Source organism: Gavialis gangeticus, unplaced genomic scaffold (genome assembly GCF_001723915.1).
Source record: "Gavialis gangeticus isolate Ggan-Ray unplaced genomic scaffold, GavGan_comp1, whole genome shotgun sequence".
NCBI lineage: Eukaryota > Metazoa > Chordata > Crocodylia > Gavialidae > Gavialis > Gavialis gangeticus.
The window spans coordinates 19,154,526-19,172,558 of record NW_017729011.1 but is presented as its reverse complement, the minus strand read 5'-3'; the positions used below and the strand labels follow the sequence as shown (position 1 = coordinate 19,172,558).

At 49.6% G+C, this 18,033-nt stretch overlaps 1 protein-coding gene and 1 long non-coding RNA gene across 2 annotated transcripts in view; one reads left to right on the top strand and one right to left on the bottom strand.

The window, feature by feature from the left end:
- Positions 1-24: 24 nt before the first annotated feature.
- LOC109293015 lies at positions 25-3,233 on the bottom strand. The gene is made up of 2 exons (XR_002096223.1): positions 2,701-3,233; positions 25-1,767 (listed from the first exon to the last, which is right to left on the bottom strand). It is a non-coding gene; the product is annotated as an uncharacterized LOC109293015 (long non-coding RNA).
- Positions 3,234-5,446: 2,213 nt separating this feature from the next.
- The window catches only part of SARDH (sarcosine dehydrogenase), an 82,632-nt gene continuing 70,045 nt past the window's right edge, over positions 5,447-18,033 (top strand). Inside the window, exons 1-8 of the mRNA XM_019510768.1 lie at positions 5,447-5,561; positions 8,016-8,343; positions 9,300-9,478; positions 10,828-11,007; positions 11,884-12,007; positions 12,378-12,478; positions 15,372-15,476; positions 16,057-16,186. Coding sequence (XP_019366313.1) covers positions 8,022-8,343; positions 9,300-9,478; positions 10,828-11,007; positions 11,884-12,007; positions 12,378-12,478; positions 15,372-15,476; positions 16,057-16,186 — 1,141 coding nt within the window. The 5' untranslated portion in view covers positions 5,447-5,561; positions 8,016-8,021. The remainder of the gene's footprint in view (positions 5,562-8,015; positions 8,344-9,299; positions 9,479-10,827; positions 11,008-11,883; positions 12,008-12,377; positions 12,479-15,371; positions 15,477-16,056; positions 16,187-18,033) is intronic.

Below are 18,033 nucleotides of genomic sequence, written 5' to 3'. Positions count from 1 at the left end.
TTTTTTTTTTTTTTTTTTTTTTTCCCTTTGCACTAACTGGGATAGGAGGGGCGGGGAGAGGGGATCTAAAAGATAAAAGGGTTGTTTATGGAATAGTTTATAGCGGGGAATTTGGAAGTCATTTGGAGTAGCTTGTTAATGCTGGAATAGAAACTTTAGCTGCTACTTAGAAACCCTTTTGCATGTGGTTTTTCCAGATCTTTTTAAGTTACAGTACATCAAAGTAAATTCCACAACAAAAATAAAATGTAGTTTTCTTGATACATTTTTTTTCCCAATCATGGTTTTTACTGCCAATAAACATGCATTCTTTTCTGCCTAAGAGGATCCGTTTCACCTTGGACTTTGTTTCTCAACTCCTTTTGTTAGTTCAAGTGCTTTGGAAATGTGTTACCAACTGGATTGGACTCCTCGCCCAGCTGCTCTCTTATCGTGTCTTCACGGGGTGCCAATGCCAGTGTCTTCAGAAGATGATACAGTAGTTCCCAGTGAAATAACCTGCCTCCAAGGAAATTGTTCTTGGCCCCAATCAGTTCAAAGTTGGCTTATGTCGTGAAACGTGAGAGTTCATACCCCTTCCACATGTTTTACTTTATATTCTTGCTCAAATGCTGGATGTTCCTGTTCTCCCATGAAGCAACCAATCCTTTTTTCACAGCCTGCTGTGCTGTGACAGTTAACCTTTTCCTTCTTATCCGCCTATGAACAGTTTCTATTTTCTTTGTGAATTCAGAAAGCGGGTGCATCGTCAGTGACATCACGTCTTCCCCTTTTGAATCTCTGTCTAAGCAGTCCCCTTGGTTCGACCAGTCCCACTGCATGGCATTTCCCCTCGCAGGTAATTTTGTGTTGCCAATGCGCAGATAGGGCATTTGTTCATATATGAGACAGGTTCTAGCGTTGCCCGGTCTTTGCTGAAATCCCACTTGGATCCCATATAACGGCATTCCCCGTCCCTGCAAACAATATCAAATATGCACCCCTCTGAAGTGCATATATTAATCATAAATCGTTCTGGAAAATAATATCCCTGTTGCTTTGTTCAGTCCTCTGACCTGCAACAGCTGTTGAACTACCGACTTTTATGAGCAGGGAGCGTCTGCTGGGGGCAGCAGAATGCAAGTCAGTGGCGTGTCCCTGTGTTAAGTCATGAAATGCGATGCAGGACTAGCGTATAAAGGCTTGACACGACGACTTGTTCAACGAATGACGCACAGGCTTTATTTTTACTACAAGCATTCCCTGTTCAATGAGCCAAAAGCAAAGCAAAGCCCAGCAGATTTAGCCGTAAAAGTGATGCTGTCTCACTGATGCAGGCAAAGAGGTGGTCTCCGTTTTGTTCACGTGGATGTGTTCACCAGAAGAGCAGCTGGGCGCAGCAGCCATTCTTGTCCGAATGATTTCTCATTCTCGAAGCGTGGCTTGTTAGCCCTTTTGTTTGACGTGTATACTTTTAACTCCAGGTTTTCAAAGCTTTTTTGTAACCAAATAACAGAAAAGCCCAAGCGATAAACAGGAAGGTCCTGTTTTCAACTGTTCGTTCTTTATTATCGGAAAGGCCCAATTTTGCCTGAATTGCTTTATTCAGTAACAGGAGGTTATCAATCTCTCCTGAGTTGGAACATATCAGGAAATAGATGAACGACCGGGAGAAACACAAAGCCTTTCTAAAGAGTTGTCCTTGGAAGATCAAGGGAACCACTGAGGCAAAACGAGAGTAAATCAGGCGGAGACACTTATCAAAGCCCAGATGGAGAATGTCTCTTCCTGCACATATACACGAATTATTGAAAAGAAATAGTTACCAATTACTCAAGGGTAGACATTTCACACAGTTACATACCAGACACACAGGAGTCTGCTTAAAATCATCATAAATACAGCAGGAAAAGCTGGAAGTGATGCTTCGTTATTTCTTATCCGAAGGTCCAGCCACAAAGTTGCATCCTCTTGCACTATGAAGTTGCCAATATTTTAACTTTGGTGAGTGGATCCACCTGAGCTTGACTTTCACAGTCGTCACCTGCTGCCAAGTTTTTGTAGGGGTGGGGGGCATTGCAAAAGATGCTTTGCAGGCAGATAGGGGTCAACCCTACTTTCAGGTTTGCTTTGAGGGATCCTTCCAGCTGCCTTCGCTGGCTCCGCAGCTATTGTCACCCTGTTCTGTGGACCAGCCTGGCCAGCTGGGCACTAAATGCAGGCCCATACAACTCCGTCACTCGCTCAGGATCTTGGCGCTCTCCCTAACAACATGAGAATCTGCGATCCCCTTGAGCTGATTCTGGGATTCCTGCAGTGCCAGCTTATAACACACAAACCAAGCAAGAAGTGCAGTGCACCGTATGGTGCATGGAAGTGGCACCACCCCACCCCTAGGCAAGGAGAAGACACCGCCCATGCTCCATCCCTGATGACCTGCATCCTCAGCACTCAGCCAGACTCAAGCCAGACTGCGGGGAACAGATGTTTTCCCATTGAAACTTGTTGCCAGAAGTAAGAAATGCCCTTACCCTGGAAGCACGCCCAGGTAAGCACTAAACCTGCTTCTCAGTCTAAGCTTTCCCCCAGGGGTATCTTCAGTCGTAAACTCCTTGAACACCCCTCCATCCCCCAGCCTTGGCTTCTCAGTGGCAGCGAAGCCATGCGACACTCCTGGGAAGCATTCAGAGGGGACGGCGCTAGGACGGTGCAAGTACCTACCCTAATAGAATGGCTCCATTTTTAGGCAAGGTGCTGGGGGTTATGTAAGGGTGGCGGTGGGAGGTAAAGGATGGAGTAGGAGCAGTTTTACCCACATAGGTTGGCATCAGTGGACTTCATAGAAGATTTTGAATGGGGAGAAGGAAGAAATCTGACTTGCTGGGAGTTTCTGATGGATGGAACAGAAGGGACACCCCACTTTTCACAGCCAGAGCTGTGGATACTAGGCACCGGAGCCTGTTTATTCAGCTTGGTGGTTATAAGTGAGACAAGGTGGGAGCAATAGCAACTTCCAGCTTGACCAGGACAAGCCCAGGCCCGTGTTCCTGGACATGGTGGTGCCTCGGCTAACGAGCAAACCCAGATTCTGCTGGTTAGGGCTGTCTCCTAGTCGGCCTGTGATCAGCAAACAGTAGGTCCCACTTCAAGGCAAAGCGAGCCCTCTCTGCAGCACAGCTGGAACAGCCACCGGCTCTGGTTGCTGAGTAAGTTCCTCCCTCTGCCTCAAACACGCCCTGCACATCTCTTCTCCACTCAGCGACCGGCGTGCAGCCACCTCCCCCCCTCCTCTGTCTTAGCAGGCAAGAGTGTAAAGCACAATGAACTCATGCAAGCGATGCAGGCCGACCATGAATGCAAGGAAAGGTTGCTAACTGGACCTGCACGGCTGAGAGGGACGGGGGCCTGGGAAATCATTGCACTGCAACCGTGCTGCACCTGGGCACTCTGGAGACCCATACTGGGCCAGTGCCTGCAGAAGCACTTCCATTGCTCCCAGCCAGTGATCTCAAAGCACTGTGCAGCGGTGGGAGAATATTGCAAACCCTCTTTTAGAGATGGGGAAACCAAGGCACCAACAAGGGGAGTAGCTGGCCAAAGCACCTGAGTCTCCTGAGGATCTGAGGTGCTGTTGGAGGCTGCTTGAGCTCTGCCTTTCTTAGGCTTGGATCAGGCTGTCCCAGTGCACTGGGACAAAGGGACAGGCGCTCCAGCTCTGGCCGTGGTCATGCTGCCATGCATTTCCAGCCTCGTGCATCTTACAATGAGCTGCAGTTTTGTATCATGCTCAACTATTTTCCATGTCTGCTTTTGCATGACCTAGAAAACTCCCTGCCCCTCTTTTACAAATTGTTTCCTTCTCTGATTTACCGGCTTGTTTTCTCTTATGTAGAATTAAGTGAATCGGCTTAGCCCCTGTCTACACTAGACTGACTGCCAGCAATTACCTGTTGTTTTTCCCACCCAGGGTGCCTCCTTTAAGCACACATTGGTGCGAGAGCACCAGAAAACACACTCCTGTGGCACCTAGATTGGCTCTGAATTTAATGAGCATCTTTAGCTGCTATAACACATACCTTGGGTTGTATGGTCTTCCATAGGCAGTCACCTCTAAACCCAGTGTGGGGCAGATTATACTCTGCTACTCCAATTAATCTCTAGATATCAATATATTTAGCAAATGGAAACCCTAGAAGAATAACGGAGCAGGGGAGTGGGATGGTTCTGGGGATCAACCCAAGCCTTGTAGGTTATTATGTGTATCGAGCCCTGGATCACTTTTTGGCTGGCGTCCCCCCCTGTGAATGCATCCCCATTGCTACATAGGCTTCCCTCTCAGTATCCTACCGGCTAGCAAGATCTAGGGTCTCCTGTAAGTTATTGTATATTGTCTCTCGTTTTTGGAGAAGGGACCAGATCGGTCCTCGCTGGGGCGTTGACAAACCCCCTTTGTTCGGGGGATGCTGAACAAAATGGAAGGTCTAGATATCTATGAAATGCACTAGTTGCGGGGGGTGGGCTCCCATCTTTCGACTTTTCAGCTCAGGCTCGCTTCCAGTTAAAAACTCATCTCTGAGTCGCACTTTAATTTCACTCTGCTAAAATGCCCAGGACACGAGGGGTACTTTAACAGCAGGAAAACTGCATTGAAGGTTCCAGTGTGACTCTCATTTCTTGTGTTCCCTTTATGGCAACAACAGATGGCAGGGAGCTGAATAGCTCAAATAGCTCTGGGCAAGCCTGGGGGTGCTACGCTGGCCTCCTAACCTGGAAAAGCTCCGGGTTCAGTTCCCATCTGGGCTCTTCAGTGTATATTGTGGTGTGATCAAAAGGAGTGGAGACTAGGTAATTTTAATAGGCATTTTCCATTTTTAACCTCTCTGATCTTTGTCAGGCTCTGCGGTTGAGGACAGTGCCACATCCATCTGGTATGTGTGTGTGTGAGGAGGCGTGCCGAGCAGAGCTACCCGATATGGAAGCCAGCACATGCTCTCCTGCCTTCCCACAGCCATCTGGACTCTGGGAATAGTTGTAGCTGGCCAGCAGTTTGGCTACGGTTCCCTCAACCCCTGGTTAATGTTTCTGTGGCAGCGGAGCCTGCGTGTCAGAGGAAGCGAGCCACGCTGACAAAGGAAGGCGGCAAGAACCGAACAGCCCTCTGACCAGGTAAAGGGATTCAGCTGTTTCTAGCAGCCGTGCCAGGAAGCTGGGCTTGCAGGGCACAGCCGGGCTGGCTGAGCAGCGGGGAAACGTGGATGCGAGCGAGCGGTGCAAGTTCCTTTTCAGGGAGGAGAGTCTTTGCAATGAAAGACATGCCCTGAGGCTGTGGAAGTTTGTTTAGACCAGTTTGCAGGAATAGATGCGTGCGTGTATGTGTGTGATATATCAAAGGGAAGAACGTCTTGGAATTGTGTGGACAAGACCTGGCTCGTTGCTCGGCACAAAGTGGATTGAAACTTTTCTGACTTGAGGAGCAAGTTTCTGCCACGGGAGCAGCGACCCCAGACTCCCTGGCCTTAGCTCTGCTGACTTGGCAAGAGACATTAAGAGCTGTTTACTCAGTGGAAAGTTTAACACAAGGGGTGAGTAGGGGCACAGTTCTGGCATCTGATCCCAGAGCTAAAATAATGCAGACAGGCCCCGAAGACAGGGTCCGATCCTTGTTGCAGCACCCAGCCTGAATAGACAGAACGGGCAGATGCATGCGTATTTAGGGGCAGGGGGTGGAGAACTAAGGAGGATACCCCACTGGAGGGTATGTAGCTTGTCCTGTCCCCCATGCCATGGAGTCTTTCTGGGGTCAGAGATTACAATCTTTTGCTTATATGGGGAAATCCCACCCTTTTTGTGATGGCCATGGGATGCCCACGTACAAGGAATGAAGTGCCTTCACTAGATAGAGTGCATGTATTGGCAGTCTTGCCAATCCCAGCTATCCAAAAACCAGGGACCAGTCACCCCCCACCAAAAAAAATAAAAAAAAAATTGAGGGTTATAAAAAAATATCCTGTGGTGGGGGTTTTTTATGCGATACAGTTTTTACAGTTTATCCTTTTTTATCCGTCTTTTGGTTTCTGAGGCGGAGAGAGCACGTGGATCAGGGGTTTTAGCATTTTTCCCCCCAAAATATGTGTATTTCTAGCAGATCTCTGTCAAAGCAAGAGGGACTGCATTGCTATTTGCTTTGGGCAGCAGCTGTTTCAGAGGACCATGTTCAGCTGGAAGATTTCCCTCTGCAAACCCGTGTTGCAGTTTCCAATCCCCTTCTGTAGTTTTGGGCTGAAGTCCATAAATGTTCACCTGGGTTCCCACAGTCACTGGTTGAGAGGATTGCTTCCTCTTGAAGCCAACAGAACAGGCAACTAGCAGGAAAATAAAAGCTAGGGAAATGTGGGAGATCCAGACCAACAAGTCACCACAGGTGAGAGAGGTGCTAAATAGTGAATAGTCACAGCCTCTCCCATCTTCCTTGGGGCCGAACAGGATAGTAGTATTCTCCCCTTCTTGCAGGCAGTATAAGTTAACTGAGGATGGTGGAGCGTGCCCGTGCTCTATATTCACACCATAGCTCAGTGCAACCTGCCACAAATGGCATGGGCAGCCTTGGCGTGTGGCACACAACAGGCTAGGAGGGGATGGGCAGCAGATTGGGCGGGGAGCAAACATCAGAGCTGCAGATTGGGCAGGGGAAGAGGATCAGAGTGGCACTTGAGGAGGGTGCGGGACTAATTTGTGACGTGCCTGCTGCCCCCCGTCCCTGGCTTACCCCTTGGGGCCAAGTGCGCACTTTCTCCTGGCTACACGGTGAGTCGTGGGAACAGCCCAGAGCAGGACCCGTGCCTCTGACGTCCATTCCCTCCGCAGCATTACCCAGTCCCCGCTTCTGACGGCCACTGCCCCATCCACAATGACCAGTTCGACCAGGACAAGTGGCAATATTCACAGAAGAGTTTGGAAGAGCCTCTTTTCTGCCTCTGCTCACTTTGCACACACATGTGAGCAGCTGCCTCAGCTTGTGTCCACCCAGGCTTCTCTCCCTGGCAGGAGCCCATGCCACTGCATTGAGCCAGGCATGGTGCACACGCATGTGTGTGTGTGTGTGTGTGTGTGTGTGTGTGGGGAGGGGGGTCTAAGGAGGCGAGCTCAGGGAGATGCCACCATCCACCCCAACTTTTTTCCAGAAAGCCTCTACAACGTAGAGTGACAGGCTGTGGCCCTGGCCACATTGCTCCCCACACCCATGCACTTCTCCCAGGCAAGACTTCATCGGTGCAGCAGCTTTGCCTCTGTTTCCCCAGCAGCATTGGTGCCATATAACCTATCCCTCCAGCCAGGCTATTACAAAAGCTCATTCCCACCTCCAACGTCCCTTACTCCCCAAAGTGCCAGAGACCTGAATCACCAGCCCAACACAAAGCAAGATAGAGCTCAGCTGATCCCAAGCAGGCTTAACTCTCATCCCTTTTGAGGTGGTTTGTCCTTCTGGGCTCCCACCCGCATTCTCCCTCAGCCCCCTGCATGAAAACCATCATAAAGCCCTAGATAAAATCCACACAGCCCCATCTCAGGCTTACCTTTCCTTCAGGAGGGTTTGTCTTGCTACAGTCCTACCCCGCTCTGGAGAGAGCAATTGGTCCGCGCTCCATTGCTCAGCTGCAGCAGGTTGGGGCTGATTGACTGCACTTGCCACAGCCCCTTTGCAGCCCATGAAGGGTTTTTTTTATACCTTGTGACACTGCACGTGAGGTAGACACTTTGGTTTGGGTCTGTTGATAATATCCCAGCCCCTGACTTGGGTTCCCACATGCAATGGTGCTATAAGCAGCCGTGAATACCTTGGGTGTGAGGTAGTAGCACAGCCAGGGCAGACCACGGGGAGCAGTAGCCCCGGGTGCCCGTTTAGAGCTCCAACCCTGGAGGCCTCTGTTCAAAAGCATCTCCGCTTGGGGTGCCAAATGTGCTGTTATGCCTCTTGCTTTGCCGGCACATGCAGAAATAGCTCCTCACATTGCTGAAAGCTGCCTGTCGGTTTGCAGGACACCATGGCCCACCTGAGCTCCACCTTCCGAATGGCTGCCTCCCTCCAGATGCCAGCCACCGCCAGAAGCCTCTGCCGAAGGTGTTTCAGCAGCGCGACGGCCCAGACCACGGAGAAGAGCGTCCCCTACCACAAGACCCTGAAGGACGAAAGCTCCCAAGCCCAAGGGCCCACCAAGCCGCTCCCCAAGGTGGCTGACGTGGTGGTGGTGGGTGGAGGCAGCTTGGGTTGCCAGACCATCTACCACCTAGCAAAGATGGGGGTAGCCAATGCAGTCTTGCTGGAAAGAGACCGTCTGACTTCAGGGACCACCTGGCACACGGCAGGTGAGTGGAGCGGTCTGTGGGGATCAGCTCTCGTGCAAGCTGCCATAGAAAAACAGGTGCAGAGGAAGGCTTGGGGGGCTTGTCCACCCACAAGCCAACTTGTCTCCTGGCTTTTCTCCCATGATGAGGGCCAGTCATCCGCATTGTAGTGTCAGTGGGAGCTCTGGGTGCTGCTGGTGCTTAGGACTCGCTTAGCAGCTTTTTTAGGTGTCAGGTACAGATATTGAAAGTGTCTGGTAGGTATTTAATAAAGGTTTTGAATGGGGCCAGACCCCAGACAGTGAAAGCCCCTGTGATGACTCCTCCCAGTTCAACATTGCAGGACATCATACAGCGTGATTTCCCACCCAGACAGGCATCTCTCACAGCAGTTTCATCTGGACCATATTTCCCCACCTTAGGAGAATACCTTTCTAACACAGGACACTGTTCAAAACCTTTCTGAAGTTGAGCCATATTGCCTCTGTTTCTGGCTGGGGGAAAAAATGTAAAAAAATGTGATGGGTTTTTTTCCTGTCAAAGATTTTTGTAATTTCCCTCTGTTTCTATTTTTTTTTTTTTTAAACTTAGAGTCCTCTCCAAAAATGGAGTAATTCCACCCCACCGCCCAAGTCACAGCAAGCATTTTAGTTGATCCAGAAACAAATGTTTGCAGACAGTTTATTTCAGTGAAAAAACCTGGGGGGGGAATCATTTTGTGGGGACCCAGAACAATTATTTTTTACTTTTTCAGTTCCTCCATCAAGCCAAAAACCCAGTTATTTTGCATTATTGACCTGCCTCGGGGATGGTGAGCAGGTCAGGGATGAGCTTGTTCTCATTGCTAGAGCTCCTTTTGGATAATCCTGCAGTTCCCCAGATAGAAGCTGCTTGCCCGGCTTGTGGGCTAGGACCCCAACCCCAAGGAAGAGGGGGTGAAGCCCAAATCTCCTGGGCTCTCTGTGGTTTCTTCCCAGGTCTGTTGTGGCAGCTGCGCCCCAGCGACGTGGAAGTGGAGCTGCTGGCGCACACTCGCAACGTGGTTAGCCGGGACCTTGAGGAGGAGACAGGTCTGCACACAGGCTGGATCCAAAACGGCGGGCTCTTCATCGCCTCCAGCAAGCAGCGGCTGGACGAGTACAAGAGGCTCATGTCTGTAAGCGGAGTCGTCCTGCCTTCCTGTCCAAATGAATCGGGGTGGATGTTACCCGCTAGCTGCGTGAAGGGATTTTGGGGAGGTCTAGTTATTTGGGGGGTGTGCACTGCTGCCCATCCACGCGGTATCTGTGCACCTTCCACCCAAACCAACTTGCCAGTAGCCAAGTCCCTAAGGAATTTCTTGGGGTTCCCTTGGCAAGTTATCAGTAGCTCTGGTTGGGGCAGGTAATAGGTTGAGGTGATGGTGGGAAAGCTTTATCAAAGGAGAAGGTTTTGCAGCACTATTCTAAGGGCAGGAAGAGTCGGGATTAGAGGCTGGGAATAGAAGGGGGGCTCACTTCGGGTACATGGAGCGGCCTTGGTCCCAGGGAGGCTTTCCATTGCTTTCAGCAGGCTTCAGAGTCGAGCCCTGTCTGTAAAAGCACAGCGATGATGAACTGAGGAAGGGGAGAGGTGGGAGTGGGGATCAGAGACCCCAGAGAGGTGAAGGTGGCTGTAGCTCACCTTGTGATTCCTAACAGTCGAGTTTGCACAGACCATCGTTATCTTGTGCGGTGCTAGCGCAGACTTGGATTATAGCTGAGGTGGTTTTGGCTAGAAACCAATGCCACTGGTGGCTACTGCATGCATGGTGAAAGAGGCCTCCCATGCTGCCAAGCTGAGAGTCACAAGACTAAAGCCAACAAAACCTCTATGCTGTTCTCAGTAATGAAATGAAAGGGAGCAGCTCTCTGGGCAGGATCGCCAGGAATCATGGTTTCACAAGTGATCATCCTCCCCAGTACAGGAAAAATGCATGTTGTCATGGCCCATTAGGTATCCTCGTGCCCTGCTGTATATTGTGTGTGTGCATGTGTGGTGTGTGTATGCACACATGCACACATATATTTATGTATGCAAAAGATACATAGGTCTTAGATATACAGATCCCCAAATCAAACGCATCCCCAGTTTGGGCTTTGCAGAACCAAACCTATCCCTGGAGGTTTTTCCCATTTCTGTTTAGCACATCATAATTTTTTCCATACATTCATAACATACATATCAAAATAATGTATGTTTAGTACATCATATGTTGCACAGCTGTATAGGAAGAGGGCCCTATCTTTTTCGCTAGGGTGGGAGCTTGCTAGAGGCATTTGCCACGTTCTGTATTTTGGGAATCCCACAGGAGCCAGTTAGAGCCGCACTGCAGCAGTGTTCGTAGCTGTCTGCTCATAGCTTTTGGGGACCCAGAGGTGCATTGTGTTGTCTCATTATTACTGGCGGTTGTTGTGCAGAAAACTGAAGACACATCACCGGTCTATCCTGCTTGCTCCAACACATCTGTTCTGTATCTCATTTTAGCTGGGCAAGGTGTATGGCGTAGAGTCCTATGTCCTGTCCCCCGCAGAAACGAAGGACCTGTATCCGCTGATGAATGTGGATGATCTGTATGGCACGCTCTACGTCCCTAAGGATGGCACGGTGGATCCTGCTGGTACCTGCACAACACTTACCAGGGCAGCAACTGCCAGAGGCGCTTTGGTAACTGGCCCCCCAGTCAAAACCTCCAGCCTGGGCTTCAGCCACCACCCAGTGAGGAAGACAAAAAGCCCCCACATGTAGCAACGGGAGGGGGGAAAAATTCCCTTCCAGACCCCTTGTAGCAACCAGCCAGGGCGAGAAGCACGGGCAGCGAAGCATAGCATAGCACAGGCATAGCTACTGCTACATCATTCCAGATCAATACTTATCCAACCTCTTCTTGACACCTCTGATGACAGAGATGAAACAATTCCCCCATGACACTCATGAACCAGCTCCAGGTGTTTTCTGAGCTGTCGTGCTCTGCTTAGCAGCGCTTCTTTTGGGTGATGAGGATACAGCCCTGACTGGCCTGGCTGGAAGGGCAGCCCACCTGTATCTCATCGGGTAGAGAGCTAGCACTGGATTTGTAAAGGCGCTACAAGACTCAGGGAAATACAGATGAGATGAGAGAGATCCCAACACAGCTTTGTCAAGACTATTGAGTTGGGAACATGTACTATGCCCCTTGGGTGAGGGATCATCATATTGCTGTGTACGGGTACAGCCCTTCCTGCAACCTTGGTGTAGGACCAAGGCTCCTCTGTGCTACTACAATATGAATAAATAATAAGAGCTCTCTGCAGTTCAGAATCGCACCCAAGTAACTGCGCTGGCAAGTAATTGAAGCCCCTAATTAAAAAGGAGGATTTAATTACCCACCAGGGACAGTCATGATTTTATGGAAGTGAAAGAAAATGATCTGTTTCGGTCAGGTGTTTCCTAGATAGGAACGAAGCATCGTGGCTGCAGAGCTGGGCTGGGCAACAGCAGTGGTCTGATGGGTCTGGCATGTCATCCCAGCTCCAGGGGCACAGGTGATTTATCTGTCTGCAGGTAATAGAGAATTGCCCGGTGACCGGTATCCAGGTCAGAACTGATGACTTTGGTGTGCAGAGGGTCACTGCCGTGGAAACAAACTATGGGACCATCCAGACTCCCTGCGTGGTGAACTGTGCAGGTAGGGAATAAAAGCCGCTGACCCATCGATCTTGCCCCTTGGGACGGTGCCAGGATGGCACTTACCCTTCCTGTCCCAATGGTTACTAGGGTTTGTCTAGCCTCTGATGCATGTGGGCCACTCTTTGGTTCCCCACAGCTATAATCAGGGAGGGGAAGGACCCCAGATGAAGCTACTGGTTTTGGGTTGCATGGGAGTCAAAGAGCCTGGCTCATTCCCTGTTTAAACCCATCTGGTGGGTGTCTGAATGCTCTCTGAGCCGCAGGTCTCTGCCTGAAGACCCCCACGAGGTCCAGCGGTGACCTGAGTGATGGACACTCGTCTTCACTAAGAGGTAGTTTATTTTAGTCGGGTTTCTTGTTTCGGACAGGTGTGTGGGCCCAGGCCCTAGGTCAGATGGCTGGCGTCAGCGTGCCCCTGGTGGCAATGCATCATGCGTATGTGGTGACCGAGCGGATAGAGGGCATTCAGGTTAGTCCGTTGCTCCTCTTCTGTGCCTGGCAGGCTTGCGACCCACCATGTGCTACTGGGCATGTTGCAGAAGAGACTTGGGCCAGGATGTGGGGACTTCTCGTTTTCCCAAATCTTAGGATCCAAGCCACTAACATTTTTTTTTCCTTTCCTACCCCCAAATGTGCGTGAATAAGGAAATAAGAGAGAACCTGCACGGAGTGGGTTTACTTTGCAAGATGATTGTACAAATGCTTCCTGGCTGTATTTGCCCCCAGTGCCCTGTGGGTACTTAAGAGCATCACGAAGCAGCGAGATTGAGAACGCCCTCTCTGGTCCCTCTCTTTGCCGTGGAAAGAGCACATCACCTGTTTCACACGTGTGAGCAGATCCCAGTTGTGTCTGAGCCTGCACCATCTCCGCGCAGTAATCTGCAGCTTTTCAGAGACAAATGTTGCCTGGGCAGAGCTCATCCCTCCATTTGCAGCTAGATGTCTCTCTTGGGCAACACGAGCTCTGTACAGAGAAGGGCGTCTTTCAGGAAACCTCAGTGATCATCCACCTATACTGGCTTCAAACGCGGGAAGGTTTAGGCGGGCCAGTCCTGCACAAAGCATCAGCCAAATTGATACCGAGGGGCTGGCTCTACCACAGACCTGCCCACAGGGCTTAGTGGGGCTACAGAGAGGATTAAAGCAGGGCAAAATTGAACCTGGAGCATGTAGAAATGTCATTTGCCCTCTCTTTCACATTTCAGAGAGATTTAAGCACGTGCTTAGACATTGGGTTGAACAGAAGCTGATTAAACACATACTTAAGGCAAATGTGTGTTTAAACGCTTTGCTGAGTCGGAGCCTAAATGCTGCGACACCATTCACCATTCACGTCGTGTCATAACAATACTAAATCCTGGCTAGAGTTTAGGCAATTGCAAAGTGTTTGACCAAGATGACTGTTATTTTTACATTTAGATTCCTTGACAGCTGATGTTAAGGGGTCATTTATAGATAAGATGGTTATTTATATTACACCGGTTTTTAGCAGTCCCAACCAAAACTGGGCCCCCTTTGTGCTGCCACACAAATACGCTCCAAGATGGTCCGTGCCCTGAAGAGTTTACAACTAACATTGATGATGAGGCAGACAATTGTCTGCCTCTTCATCAATGTGAGGGGAAAGGTCTGTTGCCCAAGGCTTCCTCGCAAGTCAATGGCTGGGTTGAGAATAGGTTTTGTAGGGCGGTATCCCTAACCACTAACAACAGTGTCTATTATTAAAATGCTAAGAATTATTAGTGGATAATACTGGATACTAGCGGATAATATAGTATAATCATTCCACTTGTACTACTTCCACATCTGCATGTATACCATTTAAAAAAACCAGTCCACTGCTCTCCATGCATGAGAGACTGGATTGTTGTACCCTTTCACCTTTCTCTGTTGGTGGGGTAGGAGAGAAATAAATATGTCTTCGCATACATTGCATTGAAACACATTGGTTCCCCAGTCTGCCAGTTCTCATCAGACTATCTTCTCATGCCTTGGTACAGGAGCGCCTAGAAAATGATGGTCCCATCGCCGTGTTTAATATAATCACAGCAGTCACATTATACTGATTGAGTGCCATCTCCATTCCTTCCACAGCCACTCAGGGGTCGTTCGGGGGAAGGAGTTATGGGGTGGATTTGGGACTGTTTTGTAAGTGGTTAATCTTCAGCCTCCGTCAGGATAGAAACCAGCTCCTATTCAGCCCGGCCTGGCTTGCTCTGTTGGTCTGGGGCCGGCACACACGAGGAACCTGCTTAGCAAATTAGACTCAGCTTATTTAATCATATCAGCATCTCCAGTCCTTCTGCAGCTGCTTAACCCCCCTTTGCCTTCTGGCAGTGCGCACCTCAGAGCTTCACATGTATCATGTCTGCTGCTAATCTTGTTTTGCTGGTGTCTGAGCTGTACTCTAACCAGGACCCAGGCAGGGGGCTCAGGAAGGGCCCAGCACTGAAGCTAATTCATCGTGACTGGCTGCCACCAGTCTTTCTTCTCAATGCCTGTTTGCCAAGTCTGCACACACACACAAAAAGAAACTGCCGTGCTTTAAAATAAAGCAGTGCTATCTGCTTAACCCTCATGGGCCTCGAGCTGGTCACAGCCATACTGTGGAAGTCCGCTCTGTCTCTAAATCCTGCAATGCCATTTAGGTGTGTTCAGTGCCATCACTCTTGAGCAACCCAGAGGTAACAAACTAGTGCGTGCCAGTGCAAACATATGGTTGGAAACTCAAAAGGGAATATGGGATTGTAAATAATGAGGGAAAACATTGTGGTTAAAAAAAATACAACAATATCATCAGAGCGGTTATAAACACCATACTGTGCAACAGTGGCTTAGTGTCTCTCTCCTGTTGAGGGAGCTCGGTGATTATATCATCAGCCCCATGCTGGCATGGAGTTAGGGGGTGGCAATATGGGCAAAGGAGCAAGGAGCCAGTAGAGGAATACAGCTGAAGTAGGATTGCTGGGAGAGGATGCTACAGGTCCTTTTGCCAATTTTTGGCCAGAAGTGAGTGACCTGCCAGAGCTGGCTTCTTCCACTCCTTGCACTGTGGACCTGGCATGCTGTAAAAGCCGGGGCTGGGTTTGATGTTCTGGCAGATTATGCAATGAGACCCAAGGGAGACAAGGTGGATGAGGCCATGAGGACAAATAACTAGGTTACCTGTATGGTTAATTTATAACTACACTGCAAAGCAAATCTCCAGAACATCCCTGCTGGTCGGGAGATGGTTCTCCACTCAGCTCTGGTGTGCCCACTGGCTCAGGATCCTGGGACAGAAGCTGCTCAGGTGACTCAACTAAGCATGATTGGCTTTCTCCTGCCACGGCTTGATGCTATTCCTCTCTACTTATTTTTAGAATATGCCGAATGTTCGAGATCACGATGCTTCAGTGTATCTTCGTCTCCAAGGCGATGCCCTCTCTGTGGGCGGATACGAGTCAAATCCAATCTTCTGGGAGGAGGTGAGCAGTGAGGAGAGGTTTTCATAAGAAATGAAACACATTCCTGGGAAACCTGGTTTGACAAAGAAGGGGCAGAAATGAGTCCTTGAGCTCTCATTAACGCCTGAAAGCCAGGAACCAGGACCCTTTGTACTGAACCTCAGCTGGGTCCCGGGGGTGGAGTGGGATGCAATTTGAAAGCTGGTGGTCTTTGGATCTGGGAGAGGTCTGCACAAGAAGCAAACCTACTTGAAAGGGGCCAGCAAGGAGAGAGGGATCTCAAAAGTCCCTAATCCAGTCTCACCCATGCCAAAGATCCCAGGAGTGACCTTGGGCAAGATCACAAAGGGGCTGCCCCTTCACTGAGCAGTTAACATGGGCTCTGGCAAAATCCTGGCACTATCTGAGATGATGCCAAAACTCCCTTTGACTTCAAGGGGCCCTGAGGTTGCTCCTTGTGACTGGTTTTTCGTCAATCCCTAAGCTCCCACTGGCTTCAGCAGGCACCTTACAGGAAACAGCCCATCAGGAGCTCCCAAAATAAGGGTGTGCGTTATAAAATAAACCTCCTCACTCAGCTCTCTTCCTCTGTCCCCACCAGGTATCTGACAAATTCGCCTTTGGCCTTTTTGATCTGGACTGGGATGTTTTCATGCAGCATATTGAAGGTGCTATAAACAGAGTCCCAGCGCTGGAGAAAACTGGAATCAAGTCCACGGTCTGTGGACCAGGTAATACTTCAGTAGCATTTGCCACATGCAGTCAAAGCAGCTTTGCTCCCTGATGAGGCTTGCAAAGGTTGTGCTGACTTTCTACAGGTATTCTCCTCATTTGGAGCTAGGAAGTGTTATGTTTGCATGTAGGAGTAGTATGATTCAGTTGTTTTGTCCAGCCCACCCACACAAGGTGACCAGTCAGGAAAGGATAAACCACCTGCTGTCCTGTTTTCCCTTTAAGACACTCAGGCCAGGATCACGTATGAAAGAGATGGAGGAACAGCTTAACCTGGATGAGCATTAGCTTAGACCCTGTGAGAAAGAGAAAGCATTACGGTGCGCCGATCAGAGCGAGAGGAATGGAAAATGGCTTCACATCCCACGGTCATCACATGCAGTGATCAACCCCGTCTTTTCCATGCTCCACTTGCCCCTGGCTTGTCCCCAGTGCGTGGCTCTCAGCCATCAGGGGAGGAATGGGAATGATTTCTTTGATGTCCTCCAAGGCGGGAGAGAATCTGGCCATGTCCCCTGAGCTTCTCCACTTCAAACAGCTGGTGGGAGTGCTAATTAGAGCCACTATTGGTTTAATTGACCTGCCTTGGCACTCAAAAGCCTGGCAGAGCTGGCTCTGCCCTGGCAAGGGGGATGCTTTTGCCTCTTGCACGTGTCAGATTTGGAGGGCTTGTAATGATCATGGGGCTGTAACTGGTAAGGTGGGTGAGGGAATTGGGAACTGGAATGGGGAAGCTGATCGTCCCAAGCCTCCGAATTTCAGTGTGGATTTATTACTCCATCCTTCCACGCATCATCACTGCATGGTGGACACCCTCAGGGCTCCTACTGCTGCTCCCGTCCTCCTCACCAAGGTGCTTGTCACACAAGACATGCACGCAGCCTACTTAGCTGGCCCAAGGATGGAAGGTCCTAAGCATAGAAACCCGGTTGCAAGTTGTGACAAGTGCAGCATCTTTGAACACCCTTAGTTTCATCATAGGGTTTACAGAAGTGCCATGGCTTGAGGGATGTGAGCGCTATCAGCAACTAATGAACCAGCCCTGCAAGCACGGCCTCTGTTCAGTCACTTCTGTTGGTACCTGATCGTTCTGTGAAAGAGAGGAGCCCGCTGAAACACAAAGAGAAAAACAGCATCAGCTTGGATGTCATAATGTCCTATTCCAAAAGGTGGTGCCAGAAGCTTAGTAGAAGGAATAATAATAATTAAAAAAAAAATCCCTGCAGTTTGCTTTTGCAGCTTTCTTCCTACCCTACACTCATTCTCCAGCTATATCCATTCTGTGGTTTTGTTACTAAAAGTTTGCAGCAAAATGAGTCCCTGACAAGCTGGTTCTGGCTGTTTTCTAACATGGTGTACCTTTTTGCAGCTAATGCTGTTGCCACCGCTTTGAAGACGGAGGGCTTGATTTTTCAGACGCTGACCTCCAGTTTTGCAAGCCTGAAGTGTTGTTGTTGTTGCTAAGGTTCCCTGCAAAAGGAGGCCTAAGACCCTGTGTTGTGGGCACACAGGAGTCCATGAGTCAAGGATGACGGGGCAAAGGGGTAATATAACAATGCAGACCCTGAGTAAGGGAGGAAAGTGCTGAGTTCAAAACACACTCATCTTCTCTTTTGCATAGAAATTGCTTCCTATGTGGAGACCTAAGCAGGCACAGGGTAGTGTTCTGATGCCTAGAGGAAATGATCATATTATTCTGTATTAGAGCCAGAGCTTCAAAGGCATTTAGATACCTAAGCCGGCAGAGGACTGATACCTGGTGCCAGAGGACTGGAAGAGGGCCAGCGTGGTTCCCATCTTCAAAAAGGGGAGGAAGGAGGACCCGGGAAACTATAGGCCAGTCAGT